The sequence below is a fragment of the Dendrobates tinctorius genome, unplaced genomic scaffold (assembly GCF_039654945.1).
Source record: "Dendrobates tinctorius isolate UK_male_01 unplaced genomic scaffold, ASM3965494v1 ptg000018l, whole genome shotgun sequence".
Lineage (NCBI taxonomy): Eukaryota > Metazoa > Chordata > Amphibia > Anura > Dendrobatidae > Dendrobates > Dendrobates tinctorius.
In genome coordinates this window covers 20072992-20092682 of record NW_027361686.1, presented here as the reverse complement: position 1 = coordinate 20092682, position 19691 = coordinate 20072992, and the positions used below count along the sequence as shown (strand labels likewise).

Sequence of the window (19691 nt, the reverse complement as noted above, 5' to 3'; positions counted from 1 at the left end):
TTGGACAGAGACAACATTTTTCTAATTTTGATTCTAGACATTACCACAATGAATTTTAAACAAAACAATTCAGATGCAGTTGAAGTTCAGACTTTCAGCTTTCATTTGAGGGTATCCACATTAAAATTGGATGAAGGGTTTAGGAGTTTCAGCTCCTTAACATGTGCCACCCTGTTTTTAAAGGGACAAAAAGTAATTGGACATTTGACTCCAAGGCTATTTCATGGACAGGTGTGGGCAATCCCTTATGTCATTCTCAATTAAGCAGATAAAAGGCCTGGAGTTGATTTGAGGTGTGGTGCTTGCATTTGGAAGGTTTTGCTGTGAAGGAAACAGCGGTCAAAGGAGCTCTCCATGCAGGTGAAACAAGCCATCCTTAAGCTGCAAAAACAGAAAAAAACTCATCCGAGAAATTGCTACAACATTAGGAGTGGCAAAATCTACAGTTTGGTACATCCTGAGAAAGAAAGAAAGCACTGGAGAACTCATCAATGCAAAAAGACCTGGGCGCCCATGGAAGACAACAATGGTGGATGATTGCAGAATAGTCTCCATGATGAAGAGAAACCCCTTCACAACAGCCAACCAAGTGAACAACACTCTCCAGGAGGTAGGCATATCAATATCCAAATCTACCATTAAGAGAAGACTGCATGAAAGTAAATACAGAGGGTTCACTGCACGGTGCAAGCCACTCATAAGCATCAAGAATAAAAAGGCTAGACTGGACTTTGCTAAAAAAACATCTAAAAAAGCCAGCACAGTTCTGGAAGAACATTCTTTGGACAGATGAAACCAAGATCAACCTCTACCATAATGATGGAAAGAAAAGTATGGCGAAGGCGTGGTACAGCTCATGATCCAAAGCATACCACATCATCTGTAAAACACGGCGGAGGCAGTGTGATGGCTTGGGCATGCATGGCTGCAAGTGGCACTGGGTCACTAGTGTTTATTGATGATGTGACACAGGACAGAAGCAGCCGAATGAATTCTGAGGTATTCAGAGCCATACTGTGTGCTCAGATCCAGCCAAACTGATTGGTCGTCGTTTCATACTACAGATGGACAATGACCCAAAACAAAGCCAAAGCAACCCAGGAGTTTATTAAAGCAAAGAAGTGGAATATTCTTGAATGGCCAAGTCAGTCACCTGATCTCAACCCAATTGACCATGCATTTCACTTGTTAAAGACTAAACTTCAGACAAAGGCCCACAAACAGCAACTGAAAACCACCGCAGTGAAGGCCTGGAAGAGCATCAAAAAGGAGGAAACACAGCGTCTGGTGATGTCCATGAGTTCAAGACTTCAGACAGACAGTCATTGCCAACAAAGGGTTTTCAACCAAGTACTAGAAATGAACATTTTATTTACAATTATTTAATCTGTCCAATTACTTTTGGTCCCTTTAAAAACAGGGTGGCACATGTTAAGGAGCTGAAACTCCTAAACCCTTCATCCAATTTTAATGTGGATACCCTCAAATGAAAGCTGAAAGTCTGAACTTCAACTGCATCTGAATTGTTTTGTTTAAAATTCATTGTGGTAATGTCTAGAACCAAAATTAGAAAAATGTTGTCTCTGTCCAAATAGATATGGACCTAACTGTATAGTTGTATTAAGATACTTACTGATCAATGTCTTTCCTCATTTGCAGTGATTTACAGTCCTCTTGACTAATTCCGACTCACCGGATCACAGTGGGGTATTAACTCCATAGGCTTCCATTATAAAAGCAACTTCCAGCCCTCACAATCCCATGTGATCTGGCAACTAGAGCAACGCTGGAAACCGGGGGATCAGCGACGGTGAGTATCTTAATGCAACTACACACATTTAGAAAATGTTTAGGGAATAAAAGCTGTCGGGAATGCTTCTTTATAATAAAAAAAAAAAAAAAAAAAAAAAAAAAAAAAAAAAAAGACAGCTGGTTCTTTCCATAGGTTGTGTCTGCACACGAGATCTTTCATCTACTACATGCCACACAGACTGTGTGAACAAATGTGGCACTGCGCTCCTGTGCAGGTGTACTTATTCTGCCCTGTTGAGGGCAGAGTAAAGCACTGTAGTGCGCAGGCGCTGGGAAATATCAGAGAGGTCCGGCGCCTGCGCACTGCAGTACTTTACTCTGCCCTCAACAGGACAGAGTAAGTACGCCTGTGCAGGAGCCACGGCAGAAGTAAGAAGGAGGACATCATCGCTAGAAGATAGGAGGCGCCGGACGGCGACACCCATCGCACCCGATCCCGACCCCAGTGAGTATAATCTAACGTTTTTCTTATCTTTCAGGTTGCATCGGGGGTTTATCTATAGCATTACAGAAGGCTGTAGATAAACCCCTGATGGCGGTGGCCGCATCTTATTGGCCAAAAATGGGGCGACAGATTCCCTTTAACCAGTATGCGCTAAGGCATCTTTTACACTTACCGGGTTTTTTGCAGCCCGTTATTGCGGGCCGTACCGCCGCAATTTTCACAGTCTGCCGCAATAACGGACAGCAAAAAACTTGCGAATCGCCGTTTTTCAGGTTTCCAATACTATGGAAGAAGTATTGGAAAAAAAAAAAAAAAAACGCGTTCCGCAAAACCGGAAGTGACGGTGCACCACAAAAACAAACTTCTGTTGTTTTTGCAGCCCCATTGATTTTCAATGGGGCCGTGTCCGTAAGCCGAGAAAGATGGACCAGGCTCGATCTTTTTTCATGGCTGCAAGTATGGCCCTCACGGCCATATGGCGCTCTGACTAATTTTTGCGGGCCAATTTTGCGGCCCCATAGAAATATATTGGGGCCACAAAAACAGCCAGCAAAAACACGGTTAGTGTAAAAGAAGCCTAAATAGCGCTGTTCTCCCTATAAAAGGTGTAGACAACCCTATTAATAGGTTGAAAACGGCAGCTACAAATCACATTGGAGAAAGGGAAAATTACAAGACTGGTTTACCGATAATGTATACAAAATAGAGCAAACACCCTGTGCAGGATTCACTAAGGCGACGTAACCAGTAATAGAAAAACGCAGAGCGAGTCTACGACTGTATGACAAGCCATAGGCATCACGCAACACCCCCTCTAATACCACCTATGACAATGTGATTTCAGGGGGGACGCTCATCTTCAAGGGGTTACAACCCCTTCCCGCTGCAAACAATTTATTTTTGTTTTTCACTACATTGTAAAAAGTCTCCTGTAAAGTGCAGATTGCGGCTAGGCTTCACGGTAGCACCAGCAAGGCAGCAACAGGGGCCTTTCATCAGACCCTCTGCTGCCATGGAAAGCCTAACCGGGATGTTGTGTCTTAAATGCAGTGGTCAGTGACCCACAGCAGCATTAAAAAAGTTAAATAGCAGTAACTGGCGCTCATTCCAAAGGCTGCCGATAAAGGCAAATGCTGGCTGTATAACACAGCCTGCACCTTCCAAGTGGGGAGCGACCGCAACACCTGATCCTATTCCAAGCAAAAAGAACTACTAAATAACGTAATTGCGCATCATGTAGTGGGAATGAGATAAATTCTGCTGATACATTGTTTCTCAGCTACAGATAATGGCTCTACCTCAAACTGATGTTACGTTACATATTAATCTGTCTTTGCTTGCAGATTATGGATATGCATGAGCCACCTATGACCACCATTATGTCACATTTGGTCCCTTCTGGAGGGAACATCGTTCATACACTTCCCTATTCTGTGCTTGATATTCTACTACTAACTCAAATGCACAACAAGATGGAAGGAGACAAGTGATTTGTGAACGTGCTCAGATAAGGTGTTATCCGAGCATGCTCGGGTGCTGACCAAGTGACTTTGTCATGCTCGAAAAATATGTTCCGAGTCTCCATGCCTGCATGTCTCACGGTTGTTCGTTAGGCAATCCCTGCATCTGTCGAACAGCCGAGAAACATGCAGGTGCAGGAACTCAAAGATTTTTCAATCACGCCAAAGTCGCTCGGTCAGCAACCGAATATGCTCAGATAACACCTTATCAAAGCACGTTTGCTCATCACTAAGGCTAGTTTCACATTTGCGTCTTTGTGCGCAGCGCATTGTACGCAAGTAGAAACGCATGCAAAAACGTGCATGCGTTTTGAGTTTTTTATGCGCATGCGTTATAAATGGAGAAAAAAGTACAGTCAGACATTAGGTTTTTATACTCACATTTCAAACAATGTTTCTTTGTGTAGGGGGTTGTTTAAACCAGTGTCTAGACATGTTTACTCTTAAAACGCATGCGTACAAAAACGCAGGCAAACGCATGTCCATGCGCATACCTGCGTTCCCATAGACTGTAATGCGTTGTTTTGACGCATTCCGTGTGCAAGCGTATGCATGTGTTTTTTTATGCCTTCGGGCGGACCCAAAAATGCAACATGTTGCGTCTGACGCATCTAGACGCACATCTGGAAAACGCATGCAGACGATTGCATGCAAACGCAAGACCATCCGTACACCATGTTAAACATGGGTACGCGTGACGCATGCACACGATGCGCTGCACACAAAAACGCTAATGTGAAACCAGCCTAATTGAGACAATTTACCAGAGACACTTGGCATTTTTGGCACATCCTTGAATAAAGTTTTGTGAACAATAATGTGCTCATGAGGAAGAATGGTATCCAAAGGAAGGGCAATTCTTAAGGGTTTATTGTTTAATCTTACTAAAAAAAACAAAAAGAAATAGCAGTATGACAACGCTACACCACAGCATAATGAAAGTGTATGGTCACGTTGCTACCCTCAAACTGACGCAACTGCGACAATCAGGTTGCAAGAAATCCAAACCAGCTGGACTTCTTGACACTTGTGTATCACGGTCTTGTCAACATGAGATTTGCAACACAAATACATTAATTTTTTGTTATTTTATTATGTAGCCTTATCATACTGAGTTTTTTGGCTAAGCAATAATGGTCTAAGTAAGGGTCAAAGTTGCTGTATAACCTCATCCTGATGTTCACATCTTTTCTTTTTCATTTTAAAAAAGACCCATCATGAGGATGATCTTTGATCAAACTGATCTGATATTTCATAGTATTGGGGAGAAAAAGCTACAACAATAGGAAGTCAAGGCAACATTTTTGCCATATCTTGCCTTTCTCAACCCAAATCCAACTTTAAGGATTATCCTCTGGTGCCTATTCTACTGTGTTTCAGATTTAGTGGGAGGCCCTAATGAGCAAGCACAGAATTTGTCAATGGTGCATGGGACTTGGTTTCTGTATCTCCTAGTATTTAATCAGTCTTTTGCCATACTCCTTACTTACTCTTCTGGCAGAGGACCAAGGGTAATCGCAGCAGCAGCAGCAATACATAGTGGTCACTCCTGTGACCACTTTTCTACTGCAGCAGTAATGCACCTTGCCAGAAGATGAAGCAAGGAGTGAGACATGGGACCTGCGCAGTGGGACAAAAAGGAAGGCAGGGGAAATTGATAATTTATTGGGGAATTTTTTTATATATATTTTTAGACTATGGGGTTAACCATACTTTAACAGTCTTGTTATGCTGACCGTGGTCTATGCATGCAGCTCCATCAAGTGCAGCTATTAACGGCATATTAGAAATATACCGGAACTGCAATCCCATAGTATACAGTGCCTACAAGTAGTATTCAACCCCCTGCAGATTTAGCAGGTTTACACATTCGGAATTAACTTGGTATTGTGACATTTGGACTGTAGATCAGCCTGGAAGTGTGAAATGCACTGCAGCAAAAAAGAATGTTATTTCTTTAATTTTTTTTTAAATTGTGAAAAGTTTATTCAGAGGGTCATTTATTATTCAACCCCTCAAACCACCAGAATTCTGTTTGGTTCCCCTAAAGTATTAAGAAGTATTTCAGGCACAAAGAACAATGAGCTTCACATGTTTGGATTAATTATCTCTTTTTCCAGCCTTTTCTGACTATTTAAGACCCTCCCCAAACTTGTGAACAGCACTCATACATGGTCAACATGGGAAAGACAAAGGAGCATTCCAAGGCCATCAGAGACAAGATCGTGGAGGGTCACATGGCTGGCAAGGGGTACAAAACCCTTTCCAAGGAGTTGGGCCTACCTGTCTCCACTGTTGGGAGCATCATCCGGAAGTGGAAGGCTTATGGAACTACTGTTAGCCTTCCACGGCCTGGACAGCCTTTGAAAGTTTCCTCCCGTGCCCAGGCCAGGCTTGTCCGAAGAGTCAAGGCTAACCCAAGGACAACAAGGAAGGAGCTCCGGGAAGATCTCATGGCAGTGGGGACATTGGTTTCAGTCAATACCATAAGTAACGTACTCCACCGCAATGGTCTCCGTTCCAGACGAGCCCGTAAGGTACCTTTACTTTCAAAGCGTCATGTCAAGGCTCGTCTACAGTTTGCTCATGATCACTTGGAGGACTCTGAGACAGACTGGTTCAAGGTTCTCTGGTCTGATGAGACCAAGATCGAGATCTTTGGTGCCAACCACACACGTGACGTTTGGAGACTGGATGGCACTGCATACGACCCCAAGAATACCATCCCTACAGTCAAGCATGGTGGTGGCAGCATCATGCTGTGGGGCTGTTTCTCAGCCAAGGGGCCTGGCCATCTGGTCCGCATCCATGGGAAGATGGATAGCACGGCCTACCTGGAGATTTTGGCCAAGAACCTCCGCTCCTCCATCAAGGATCTTAAGATGGGTCGTCATTTCATCTTCCAACAAGACAACGACCCAAAGCACACAGCCAAGAAAACCAAGGCCTGGTTCAAGAGGCAAAAAATCAAGGTGTTGGAGTGGCCTAGTCAGTCTCCTGACCTTAACCCAATTGAAAACTTGTGGAAGGAGCTCAAGATTAAAGTCCACATGAGATACCCAAAGAACCTAGATAACTTGGAGAAGATCTGCATGGAGGAGTGGGCCAAGATAACTCCAGAGACCTGTGCCGGCCTGATCAGGTCTTATAAAAGACGATTATTAGCTGTAATTGCAAACAAGGGTTATTCCACAAAATATTAAACCTAGGGGTTGAATAATAATTGACCCACACTTTTATGTTTAAAATTTATTAAAATTTAACTGAGCAACATAACTTTTTGGTTTGTAAGATTTATGCATCTGTTAATAAATCCTGCTCTTGTGTGAAGTTTGAAGGCTCTAACTTATTTGCATCTTATCAAACCTGCTAAATCTGCAGAGGGTTGAATACTACTTGTAGGCACTGTACATACTGTACTTAATCTGGCTCTTTTCTCCGTTACCATGAAAAGAACTTGTGTTGCCTGTACTGTATGAAATTACTCGCACAATATCAGGCAGAAAAAAAAACCCAATGAGGCAGGTCCTCCCCCCAGGCCCATGACACCGAGGAGGCGGGACACACTCTCAGGTGGCCTTGCTACACATAGAAGCTGGACAACTCTGCTAATCCTTCCCCTGATGAGCAGAGCCCTTCCTTATACTATATATGCGTTTTCAACTATGCAAGCTTATATCTGGTAAGGCCTCTTTCACACTTCCGTTTTTGACAATCAGTGAAAATCCGCCAGGTTTTGAAAAAAACGGATCCGCATTTTTTTCCCCATTGAGTTGCATTACTGGCGGATCTTGACTGATGGTCATCCGTTGGATCCGTTTATGTGAGGATCCGCCAAATTTTTTTCATCCGCCGGCATGCCTGGACGGACCATGCAACGTTTTTGTTGTGGTTGGATCCGCATTTTCCAGTGCGCATGCCCGGAGAAAGGAAGTCAGGAAGAAAATTAACCCTGAAATCCTTTCTGGCGGAGGAAAAAAATTCTCTCTCTCTCGGCCAGCGGTTCCTTTAAAATTCCTCATTCTGCGGATCCGTCAAAAAACGGATCCTGTGGCATCCGTTCACATCAGTTAGGAACAGATCCGCTTGTCCGCCTTTTTGGCAGATTTTAACTGACACAAAAAACTGAAGTGTGAAAGACGCCTAACCAGCTCTTTCAATCTCTGCTCTGAATCAACTCCTGTGTTTCTCCACTCCATTCAATGTCAACAAGCAGTTAATCCTGAATGCTATATGTTTTCAACTATGCAAGCTTATATCTTACTCTGCTTGTCCCCTTATGTTGTGAGGTCAAGAAACTTTTCAAAGTGCTTTATGATCCATGTAGTGCTGGACATCTGTTTATCTGACCACAACATTTATTGGGTCCTGCTGTCTCAATTTAGCTTGATTGATTAACGAGAAGAGTGAGAGCAAAAAAAAAGATCTAAGCCTTAGCCTCCTACCGTATATATTCAGACATAGCTTCTGGGAGCAATTATGCACATGTAATCGAAGTACATGCATCAAAGTACGAGGCAGTTATAACATGGCAGTTAGACAGGGCAGGAGACAGGTAAGACATTTATATACATCTACTCCCTGTTCATCTCTATTGCAAAAAATATATACCATATGCATTTGTGTAATTTATATCCTAGCCGCTGCATTCACACACATCCACCGACCTGGCATTAACTCTCTACACTCCATCTATATCGGCCCCTCGCTCCTTTCCTCTATGTATAGCACTCACGCTCTTTTCACATTGTTAAATTGCACAGATCCAGTCAGTCCCACCATTCAACATAAGAGACGCTCTCACAAATCACTTAACCATCTGCTCACTCTTTTTATCCTCCTTCTCCTAGTCGCAGGAGACATTGCTCCTAACCGTGGTCCCCCATGTTACAGAAAGTCAAACCCCCCAACTGCTACACTCAAACCCCTCTAATCTTATTAATATTCCCTGCATGCCATCTGTCTCTCTTAATTGTTCACTTTGGAATTCTCGCTCAGTGTGTAACAAACTCTCCTTCATTCATGACTTTTTCCTTTCTAATTTTCTTAACCTTCTGGCTCTTACTGAAACCTGGATCCATCAGTCAGACACTACAGCTGCTGCTGCTCTTTCATACGGGGGACTACACTTCTCTCATACCCCAAGATCAGACAATAGAGCAGGTGGAGGCGTTGGTCTCCTCCTATCACCAAAATGTACCTTTCAGGTTATCCCTCAACTACCGTCACTAGTCTTCCCTTCTTTTGAGGTCCATGCCGTCAGACTCTACACCCCCTTCTCCATGCGAGTGGCGGTGGTGTATCGTCCTCCCGGCCCTTGTCAACAGTTCCTGGATCATTTTGCCACTTGGCTTCCACATTTTCTCTCCTGTAACATCCCTACCCTCATCATGGGAGATTTCAACATCCCCATTGCTCCTCCCCTCTCCCCATCTGCTACTCACCTTGTATCTCTAACCTCCTCGTCTGGCCTTTCGCAGCTTACTAATTCTCCAACGCATGAAGACGGAAACTCCCTCGACTTGGTCTTCTCTCAGCTTTGTGCAGTGGATGATTTTGCAAACTCCCCTCTCCAGCTCTCTGACCACAATCTTCTTTCATTCTCTATCAAGAACTGCCAGGCTGCTCAGGTCACACCCACTGTCCATACTTATAGAAACATACAGGCCATTAACACCCAGAAACTTATGAAGAACTTGCAGTCTTCATTGGCCCCTATCTCCTCCCTCTCATGTCTTGATTCTGCATTACATTGCATTACAATGAAAAACTTGCCCTGGATGAATTTGCACCCCCTATAAATAGAACACCACAACACAGACAGCGACAACCCTGGCACACCCTGCAAACACGTTTCCTGCAGCTGTGCTCCAGGTGTGCCGAACGTCTGTGGAGAAAATCCAATCTACACGAAGATTTCATCCATTATAAGTTTATGCTTAGAACATACAACACTGCCCTTCACCTCTCAAAACAAACCTATTTCAACACCCTGATCACCTCACTATCCAATAACCATAAACGTCTGACACTTTTCATTCTCTACTCAACCCAAGAGTACAGGCCCCAACCACGGAGCTCCTAGCTGACGATCTGGCCAATTACTTCAAAGAAAAAATTGACCAGATCCGACAGGAAATTATCTCCCAATCACCTCATACCATGCACTGTCCTCCCTCCCCCACTGCATCTAGCTCGCTCTAATTTTGAACCAGTCACAGAAGAAGCAGGCTCCTTGCATCTTCTCGCCCAACCACTTGCACCAGTGTCCCATTTCCGTCACATCTCCTCCAGTCCCTTTCCCCTGCTGTCACCCCTCACCTAACTAAAATATTTAACCTCTCTCTCTCTCTCTTCTGGTATCTTTCCCTCCTCATTTAAGCATGCCATCATACATCCACTACTTAAAAAACCATCCCTCGACCAAAACTGTGCCACTAACTATAAACCTGTCTCTAATCTTCCCTTCAGCTCTAAACTCCTGGAACGCCTGGTCCATTCCCGTCTTATTCGCTCTCTCTTTAATAACTCTCTTCTCGACCCTCTCCAATCCGGTTTCCGCTCTTGACACGTTACTGAAACTGCCCTCACTAAAGTCTCTAATGATCTACTAATAGCTAAATCTAATGGTCACTACTCCATGCTAATTCTCTTGGATCTCTCTGCAGCATTTGACACTGCGGATCATCAGCTCCTCCTCACTATGCTCCGTTCCATTGGCCTCAAGGACACCGTTCTCTACTGGTTCTCCTCCTATCTCTCTGACCGCTCCTTTACTGTATCTTTTGCCGGTTTCTCCTCCTCTCACCTTCCCCTTACTGTTGGGGTGCCTGAAGGATCGGTTCTAGGCGCCCTCCTCTTCTCCTTGTACACTGCCCCTATTGGTCAAACAATCAGTAAATTTGGTTTCCAGTACCATCTCTATGCTGATGACACCCAATTATACGCTTCTTCTCCTGACATCACACCAGCCTTTCTAGAAAACACCGGCAATTGTCTAAATGCTGTGTCTAACATCATGTCCACACTATATCTGAAACTGAACCTGTCAAAGACTGAACTCCTTGTGTTTCCTCCCTCTACTAATGTACCTATACCCGACATTGCCATTTCCGTTTGTGGTTCCACTATTAGGCTATGTGCACACGTACCGGAACTCTCGCGGAAATTACCGCGAGAATTCCGGAATTCCATTCCGCGGGAAAAATCGCATTTTAAATTCCCGCGGAAAAACTAGCATTTTGCAAGCATATTTAGCTTGCAAAATGCTAGCGTTTTCCAAGCGATCTGTAGCATCGCTTGGAGAACTGATTGACAGGTTGGTCACACTCGTCAAACATAGTGTTTGACGAGTGTGACCAACTTTTTACTACTGAGGCCGCCTATGCGGCATCAGTAGTGAAAGATAGAATGTAAAAAAAAAAAAAAAAAAAAAAAAAAAATAGTGTTATTATCACCTTCCGACGTCCCGCGCATCCGTTCCCAGTAATCCTTTGCGAAAATGCCCGCGATGACGTCCGTTCTCGCGGGATCGCGATGTCTCGCGGTAATTCGCGATGACGTCGCGCGAATGACCGCGAGACTTCGCGATCCCGCGAGAACAGACGCCATCACGGGCATTTTCGCAAAGGCTTACTGGGACCGGGAGCGTGGAGAGGCGGGAATGCTGCGCGGGACGCCGGAAGGTAAGAATAACAATATTTTTTATTTTAAATTCTATTTTTTACAGGGATATGGTACCCAGAGCCCGGAGGACAGTCTCCTCTCCTCCGGACCGTGGGTACCATCCGCAATTGTTCTGCTTACTTTCCGCATGCTGTGCACAGCCACATGCGGGAGGTAAGCGGAACAATGCATTCCTATGGGTGGTGGATCGCCGCGATTCCGCAAATTAATGAGCATGCTGCGTTTACCGCGAAGCGATTCCGCCGCGGTAAAAACCGCAGCATTAGCACAGCATTGCGGAATCCCATAGGAATGCATGGGATGCTTATTTTTCGCGTTTTCGTGGCAATCGTGCGGTTAAAACCGCCGCGGAAACGCGAAAGAAACGCCACGTGTGAACTCAGCCTTACTCCCCAGCAACATGCCCGCTGTCTTGGGGTCATACTTGACTCTGAGCTTTCCTTTGCCCCCCACATCCGATCACTGGCTCGCTCTTGTTATCTGCACCTCAAAAACATTTCTAGAATTCGACCTTTTCTTAGTTTTGACTCCGCAAAAACTCTTACTGTTTCTCTTATTCATTCTCGTCTTGACTATTTTAACTCTCTTCTAATCTGTCTCCCTCTTACCAAACTCTCCCCCCCTCCAATCTGTCTTGAATGCTGCAGCCAGGATCATATTTCTCCCCAATCGTTATACCGTTGCCTCTACCTTGTGCAAATCATTACACTGGCTACCCATCCACTCCAGAATCCAGTACAAACTTATTACCCTCACCCACAAAGCCCTCCATGGCTCAGCACCACCCTACATCTCCTTCCTCGTTTCAGTCTACCACCCTACCCGTGCCCTTCATTCTGCTGATGACCTGAGGTTAGCATCCTCAATAATCAGAACCTCCCACTCCCGTCTCCAAGACTTTACACGTGCTGCGCCAATTCTCTGGAATGCACTTCCTAGGTCAATACGATTAGTCCCCAATCCCAATTTTAAGCGTTCCCTGAAAACGCATTTATTCAGACTGGCCTACCGCCTCAACACATTAACCTAATCTATCCCTGGGTGGCAGTAAAAGTTTTACCATAACCAGGTTCCCCGCATCATGTTCCCACATGCTTTATGCATCCATTAGCCCTCTGTGTCTGTACTGTTACACACTTAACATTATGGCTGGTCCAAACAATCAGGGCAGTTGTTACCACCCACCATTCGTGTCTACCTTTTCCCTCAGACTGTAAGCTTGCGAGCAGGGCCCTCATTCCTCTTGGTATTTGTTATAATCTATGTGATTGTTATGCTGTAATGTCTATTGTCTGTACAAATCCGCTCTGAAATGTAAAGTGCTGCGGAATATGTCGGCGCTATAGAAATAAAATTTATTATTATACTGATCTTTGTTATCTCAGTTACCATCTATGCATAGTAATACAGTTGGAAAAGTGTATAAATAGGTGTTGAGCGCTCCGCTTGCCAGAGGAAGGATGCGCTGTTCTCCAAAAAGCAGATCTCAGTACATTCACCACCTCGCTGACATGCTAGTTAGATTCTCCATTATGAGTGGATTCAGACAACTGTTACACCCCTGTAATAACCAAAATAACAACAGAGCTCCATATAGCACTAGATCTCTAGCTTTTTTGCTGTTGTTAGAAACCCCTATAAATCATAACAGGACACAAAGCTTCTAAGAATAGACAGCTGCAATCAAGGACTAGAAGCTACGAATTTACGGCAATCTGAAACGAACATCCAAAAATGCAAAGACAACAGGAGGATTACCAAATTCAGCAGTAGTTTATGTGCTTTACAGAACAGCCCTATAAGCAGGTCTCTATAGAAGAGCAGTAGGGGACACACCAGTCTAAGGGCGGTAATAACACTTCACAGGCACGATATATACGATGATCGCACCTGCTGTTTCAGTTCTAAACTGGCATTTAAGCCACGTCCTAAATAAGAAAGTCTAAAAAGATGAGACTAATGATCCTGAAGGATAAACATAGAGAAGACAATCACAGATACAAAACAGCTGCCAAGAGAACACAGCCCCTGCCACACTATACACAACCTACACCTGCCAGGTATACCATGGATATAAGCCATTATAATAGTCACCAATAATTACTGTAGAGTGCTTCCCTGTACGCAGTACACCCAGGTGTCTAGCAATGATTTTCAGACAGATTTCATACTAACGGTGCAAAAAATATTCCCAAGTCACAGAAAATACATAAACTTTTCTGTTTAATACAAATTATAATTTATTTCAATTGTTGAAAGATTCCCTTAAATATCTACAAGAATCTACTAGATACAATACTGCCCCCTATGTACAAGAACTACTATTTTACTGCCCCCTATGTACACGAATACAACTACTATAAAACTGCCCCTATACACAAGAATATCACCACCACAATACTGCCCCTATGTATAAATATAACTACTATAAAAATGTCCTTTAAGTAGTAGAATGTGTGACTGCTATACCACTGCCCCGTATGTGATTTTTACTATAACACTGCTTCCAGTTTATCAGCGTATATCTACTAGAATACCCCTTTGTGGAAAGGAATATGAAGAGCATATTCCCATCAGAATTTGCGTCATAACTTATGAAATCCTTACCAGAATGGATGAACATGTGTTTGGTATAATTTTTTCGAGAACTAAAGGTTTTCTGGCAGTGACTGCACACATAAGAAGGCTCTGGGTTACGGGAAGGTCCAGGACGTGCTGTTTGGTCATTTTGCAAATTTCCTGGGACCATATTAGAGTTCATTTGTACCACATTGCTTGCTCCTTCTTGCTGGACGCTGAAAAAGCCCTGTGTGACTCCTGCTGGATTTTGGTTAGGATGAGTCAAGTGGAACTGGAAGATGCTGGATGAACTGGTCGCCACAGCAGCCGAGACTGAGTTTTTAAGGTCTCTCGGAAGGACAGAAGCCACGAACGGCAGTCCTCTAGATTCAACAACCCTTGCATTAAAGGGTGGATTTGGCTTGAAGTCAGAACTAGCAACCACAGCCAAATTTCTCAAGCTGGAGCCATCCAAACTACAGTCAGAGCGAAACTTCTCAGTGTTATCTATTAAATTCTCCCTGGCTCCTTCCGATAGGTTCTCTTCATTCTGCCATGGGGGTATAAAGGATTCTGAAAACACATCCTGGTTGGAGAAGAAATCCTGCCCCTCAGAAGAAAACTCCATCTGCCCTGTGGAGTCTTTCCTTCCACTGCTGGAGTTTCGCACTTTGTCATCAGGGCTTTCGCTTTTTTCATTTTCTCCGCAGTTGGTGAAGGCTCCACTGCATTCGCTGAATCCAACACCTCCCTTCTCATCTTCAGTCTCCTCTTTGCCATTGTCTTCAATCTCTTCGTCATCATCGTCCTCATCTTTTATGATGACTGGGACGGAATCAGAGAGTTGGAGGCGCACGGGCTGGCGCTGCTTGCGGCTGTGACAACTCTGTGGAGCTTCAGCTTGCGGTAAGTAAGCTGTAGACATGCTCTCGCCATCGGACACGTGCTCGACCTCAGGCACCATCTCTCTGACCTCTGGAAGCTGTCGCTGCTGTGATGATAACATGTCACGCAATTTGTACCTCACTTCGGAAGCGCACAGTAATTTTGGCGTTTCACTGACAGACCCGATTTGTGAGATCATCTCTAACTCATTAGATCTCAAGGAAGACTGTAAAGAACAAGTGGAGTCTCTCATGCCAATGGCTGATGGGCAGTCGCCCTCCTTGACGGGCTGCTCTTGAATTTTGTTGATGGAAGACCTGCTTTGTGGTCCACAAGATGCCATCGATCCAGCAATAGACACGGGTTTGTTTGCTCTGCTCTGAGATATGATCTGCGTGCACTCATCAATCACCGTCTTAATCTGTAAGATACTGGCAGCCGTTAGAATCTGCAGTGCTTCAGACTGGGCAACGACTAGCGACCCACTGTACATAAACTCCACTAGCTGCTGAACCACCTGGGTGGGAACAACTGGTGGGACCTCAATCTCAGAGTAACCCAGAAGAAGCTTGTCATGAAAGAAAGGGCTCCCCGCAGCAAGCACACAGCGATGAGCACGCAGGGTGGCATCGTGGATGTGCACGGTGACATCACAGAAATGACCTCCAAGGCGTTGGGCATTCAGAGTCTCCAAGAGAGACTTACTGAAGTTCTGAAGGTGGATGTAGTGAACTGCATCTGCCATCATTTCTGGAGCGTAGTTTGCTATCGAAAGAGAAAAAAAAAAAAAAGAATTTTCAATACAAAAGAAATCCCCAAGTTATCCAATAAGAAAAATCAATAGCGATCAACACACATCAAGATAAAAGAATGTCCACGTGGAAAGCACATTAGTTCTTTAATGTACTACAATAAAGCAGGGTTTTGGTTAAGTGGAGTTTTTTCTTTTTTCTCTGTCTTAGCCGAGTACCTTCATCACTTGTCACTGTTCCACTGGTTCTGGATCCATTTTTTTCTTCTGTGCCCCTCTGTTCTAAAGTTTTGTCCCAAGCAACAAAAATTCATGCCAGTGTCCAATCCCCTGATGATGCCGCAACCAACAGTAAAACGTTGCAGGAACGAGTGCTTTAATATTGAGTTTCCTAGTTTGAGGCAGATTAGGGACAAGTTTCTACACTTAGTATTTTAAATGTGATAATAAAAGTTTCATTTTATGGCTTGATAGAGTGGGATTTTTTTTTGGGGGGGAGGTTCTCAATTTTGGGGGGGAGGTTCTCAATTATATGCAATTTTTCCTTTTGTTATCAACTGGGAAAAAAGCTGTGCTCCAATAGTAGGAAGGGACTTGGTGACTGGAGTTCTCAGCAGTCACACCACACAAATCTCGCCTGCGGAGGACACACTGCAGCTATGACCTTCTCTGTAGGAGTTTGCATTTTCCCTCTTTATGATGCGACTGTTTTTATTGACCAGTGCCATAGAGTGGAAAACACTGACAAAATACAAGGGAAAATTTGCATATCGGACACTTTACAAGGGGAGGGGGTGTAACTTTGGAACAGAGGTGCACAGAGAAAAATAAAAATCTAGACAGATCCAGACTCTGGAGCAGCTCTATTTGGAGGAGGTAGCGAGTTTAAATAAAAAATAAAAGTCAGTGAACGGTCCTCTCAGGCTGCGTTCACACGTTGCGATTTTTTCGCTGCGGTTTTTAACGTGTGATTTTGCCGCGAAAATGCAAAAAAACAGCATCCCATGCAATCCTATGGGATTCCGCAATGCTGTGCTAATGCTGTGGATTTTCCCGCAGCGGAAATCGCATCGTGGAAAAATACGCAGCATGCTCATTAATTTTGCGGAATCACGGCGATTCCGCCCACATTGGAATGCATTGTTCTGCTTATTTACCCGCATGTGGCTGTGCCCACCATGCGAAAAGTAAGCAGAACATTTGTGGATGGTACCCACGGTCCGGAGGAGAGGAGACTGTCCTCCGGGCTGTGGGTACCATATCCCTGTAAAAAATAGAATAATTAAAAAAAAAAAAAAAAAAAATAAAAATTGGGTTATAATCACCTCCCGGCATCCCGTGCAGCCTTAATAGTGCTCCCGCCAACTCCCGTTCCCAGTAATGCCTTGCGACAAGCACCTGTAATGATGTAGCGGTCTTGCGAGACCGCTACAGTATCGCGAGATCGCTACAGCACCTGTAATGATGTAGCAGTCTTGCGAGATCGCTACAGTATCGCGAGATCGCTACAGTATCGCGAGATCGCTACGTCATCAATTGTCTTGCAAGGCATTACTGGGAATGGGAGCATCGCGATGATTGAGAATGCTGCGCAGGATGTCGGAAGGTGAGAAAAACACGATTTTTTATTTTTTTATTATTTTTAACATTAGATCTTTTTACTACTGAGGCTGCATAGGCAGCCTCAATAGTAAAAAGTTGGTCACACTTGTCAAACACTGTGTTTGGTGAGTGTGACCAACCTGTCAAGCAGTTCTCCAAGCGATGCTACAGATCGCTTTGAAAGTGCTAGCATTCTGCAAGCCAATTACACCTGCAAATCGCTAGTTTTTCCGCGGGAAAATCACGGGAATTTAAAATGTGGTTTTCCCGCGGAATGGAATTCCGGAATTCCCGCGAGAGTTCCGTAATGTGTGCACATAGTCTAAGTTTTCAAGGACTGTCCACATGACATGTTTTTAGAATTTCCTTAGAAATACAAAATGAAGCATTGTTCAGTATTAAAGAGACATGGTTGGTTTTTTTTTTTTCCTTCTCAAAATAGTGCCATGCCTATTCACAGGTTATTGCTGTGCAGCCTCATTAACTTTAGTGGAGCTCAGATGCGACACTAGACAACCTGCAGACCATAGTGGAGCTTTTCTGGAAATTTCTGGACAATACCTGCGATTTGGGAACATGGCAAGAGTACCATCTCCAAGATGTCATAAAACCATGACCTCTTCAGGGAAGATTGGAACTGAAAAGCACTGGTCTGAGGCATTCTCTTTGTTGACTAGGTGAACACCCTACTCAGAAAGAAGATTTCGAATGACTACTTTTGGCTGAGTGATCGTCCATTCAAAAGTCGTGAGGCCCAATCTCCCCACGAGGGTGGCTTTACATATACAGCTCTTTGAAAAACTATTTTTTTTTGCCATTATGTTAGCTGTGATTCAAAAGCAAAACCTATTTTGTCAAATGTGAAACACCATACACTTGTACTGCTTTTGGACTTCATAGCATTATTTTCAAAATGCAGCATACTCTAGGTATGAGTTTTTATTGGTAGGCTTCTCTATGATCATGCCAATGCGAAGGACACCTATAGGTGCTTCTCACTAAATTAGAATATAAACAAAACGTTAATTTCAGTTCTTCAGTACAAAAAGTGAAACTCATTATATAGAGTCATTACAAACAGAGTGATCTATATCAAGCTTTTTTCTGTTAATGTTGTTGATTATGGCTTAAAACCAATGAAAACCCAAAAGTCATTATCTCAGTAAATTATAATACTTTATAACACCAGCTTGAAAAAGGATTTTATAACCACGCTTAGGGTGTGTGCAGACGCTGCGGAATCCGCTGCGGATTAATCCGCACGGATTTTGCAAAAACCGCAGGTCAAAAGACCTGCGGATTATCTGCGGTTTTGCCTGCGGTTTGGTCCTGCAGATTCACCATCTCCACAATGTTGGAGATAGGAACCCGCTGCGGATTCCGCAGAAAGAATTGACATGTCACTTCTTTCTGCAGTTTCAAAACCGCAGCAAATCCGCGCGGATTTTTCCGCAATGTCTACACAGCGTGTTTTTTTTACCATTCATTTGAATGGTACTGTACACCGCAGCTAAAACTGCTGCGCGTCCGCAGCAGCCAAAAACGCTGCGGAAACGCAGCGGAATCCGCAGCGTGTGCACATACCCTAAGGCTGAGTGCAGACGGACTTTTTGGCCCTGCGGATTTTTCCGCGCAGAATGGAAGAAATCCGCAGGTCTAATGACCTGCAATTTTCCTGCGGATTTCTTCCATTTTTCATGCGGTTTTTGTGCGGTTTTCCCCCTGCGGATTTGGTGACAGGGGAGATGGAAAACCGCACAAAAGTAGTAACATGCTGTGGATTTTGTACCGCGGGAAAAATCTGCAGCGTCTGCACAGCGTTTTTATTTTTACATTGATTTTAAGGCTACTGTACATCACAATGCAGAAATGCAACGTTTCTGCGCGGTAAAATCCGCTGCGGAACCGCTGCAAATCTGCATCGTGGGCACACAGCCTTAGGAAGCCTTTGCAAGTGATTTTTGTTAATTATTCTAATTTACTCAGATAATGACTTTTGGGTTTTCATTGGCTGTAAGCCATAATAATCAGCATTAACAGAAATAACCACTTGAAATATTAGATCACTGTGTGTAATGACTATATCATATTATATGAGTTTCACTTTTTGTACTGAAGAACTGAAATAAATTAACTTTTTAATGATATTATAATTTAGTGAGAAGCACCTGTATCTACTCTTTCCCATTCAAATTCATTGTTCAAGGGACTGTCAGCACAGAATGACTGATCAAACCAAGCACACGAGCTGGGTGTAGGTAAGGTGTGTCCAATCATTTATATACCTCTTCCTAGCTGCTTGTTTTCCATCTATCAGCATAATAATAAATAATAAAGCCCGGAGGATTCATCAATAACTGCAATTTTCTTTCTGGACTTGACGAGGGGCGCGGTGGAGTTAGACGTTCATTCATGAAGAGGTGACTCCGTC

The 19691-nt window shown here is 43.9% G+C and overlaps 1 protein-coding gene across 3 annotated transcripts in view; it reads right to left on the bottom strand.

Annotated features, from left to right (window-relative positions):
• The window catches only part of ZBTB45 (zinc finger and BTB domain containing 45), a 33282-nt gene that overhangs the window by 10122 nt on the left and 3469 nt on the right, over positions 1 to 19691 (bottom strand). For all 3 annotated transcript variants that reach the window (XM_073566550.1, XM_073566551.1, XM_073566552.1), the window contains exon 2: positions 14071 to 15672. In XM_073566550.1, coding sequence (XP_073422651.1) covers positions 14071 to 15655 — 1585 coding nt within the window. In that variant the 5' untranslated portion in view covers positions 15656 to 15672. The remainder of the gene's footprint in view (positions 1 to 14070; positions 15673 to 19691) is intronic.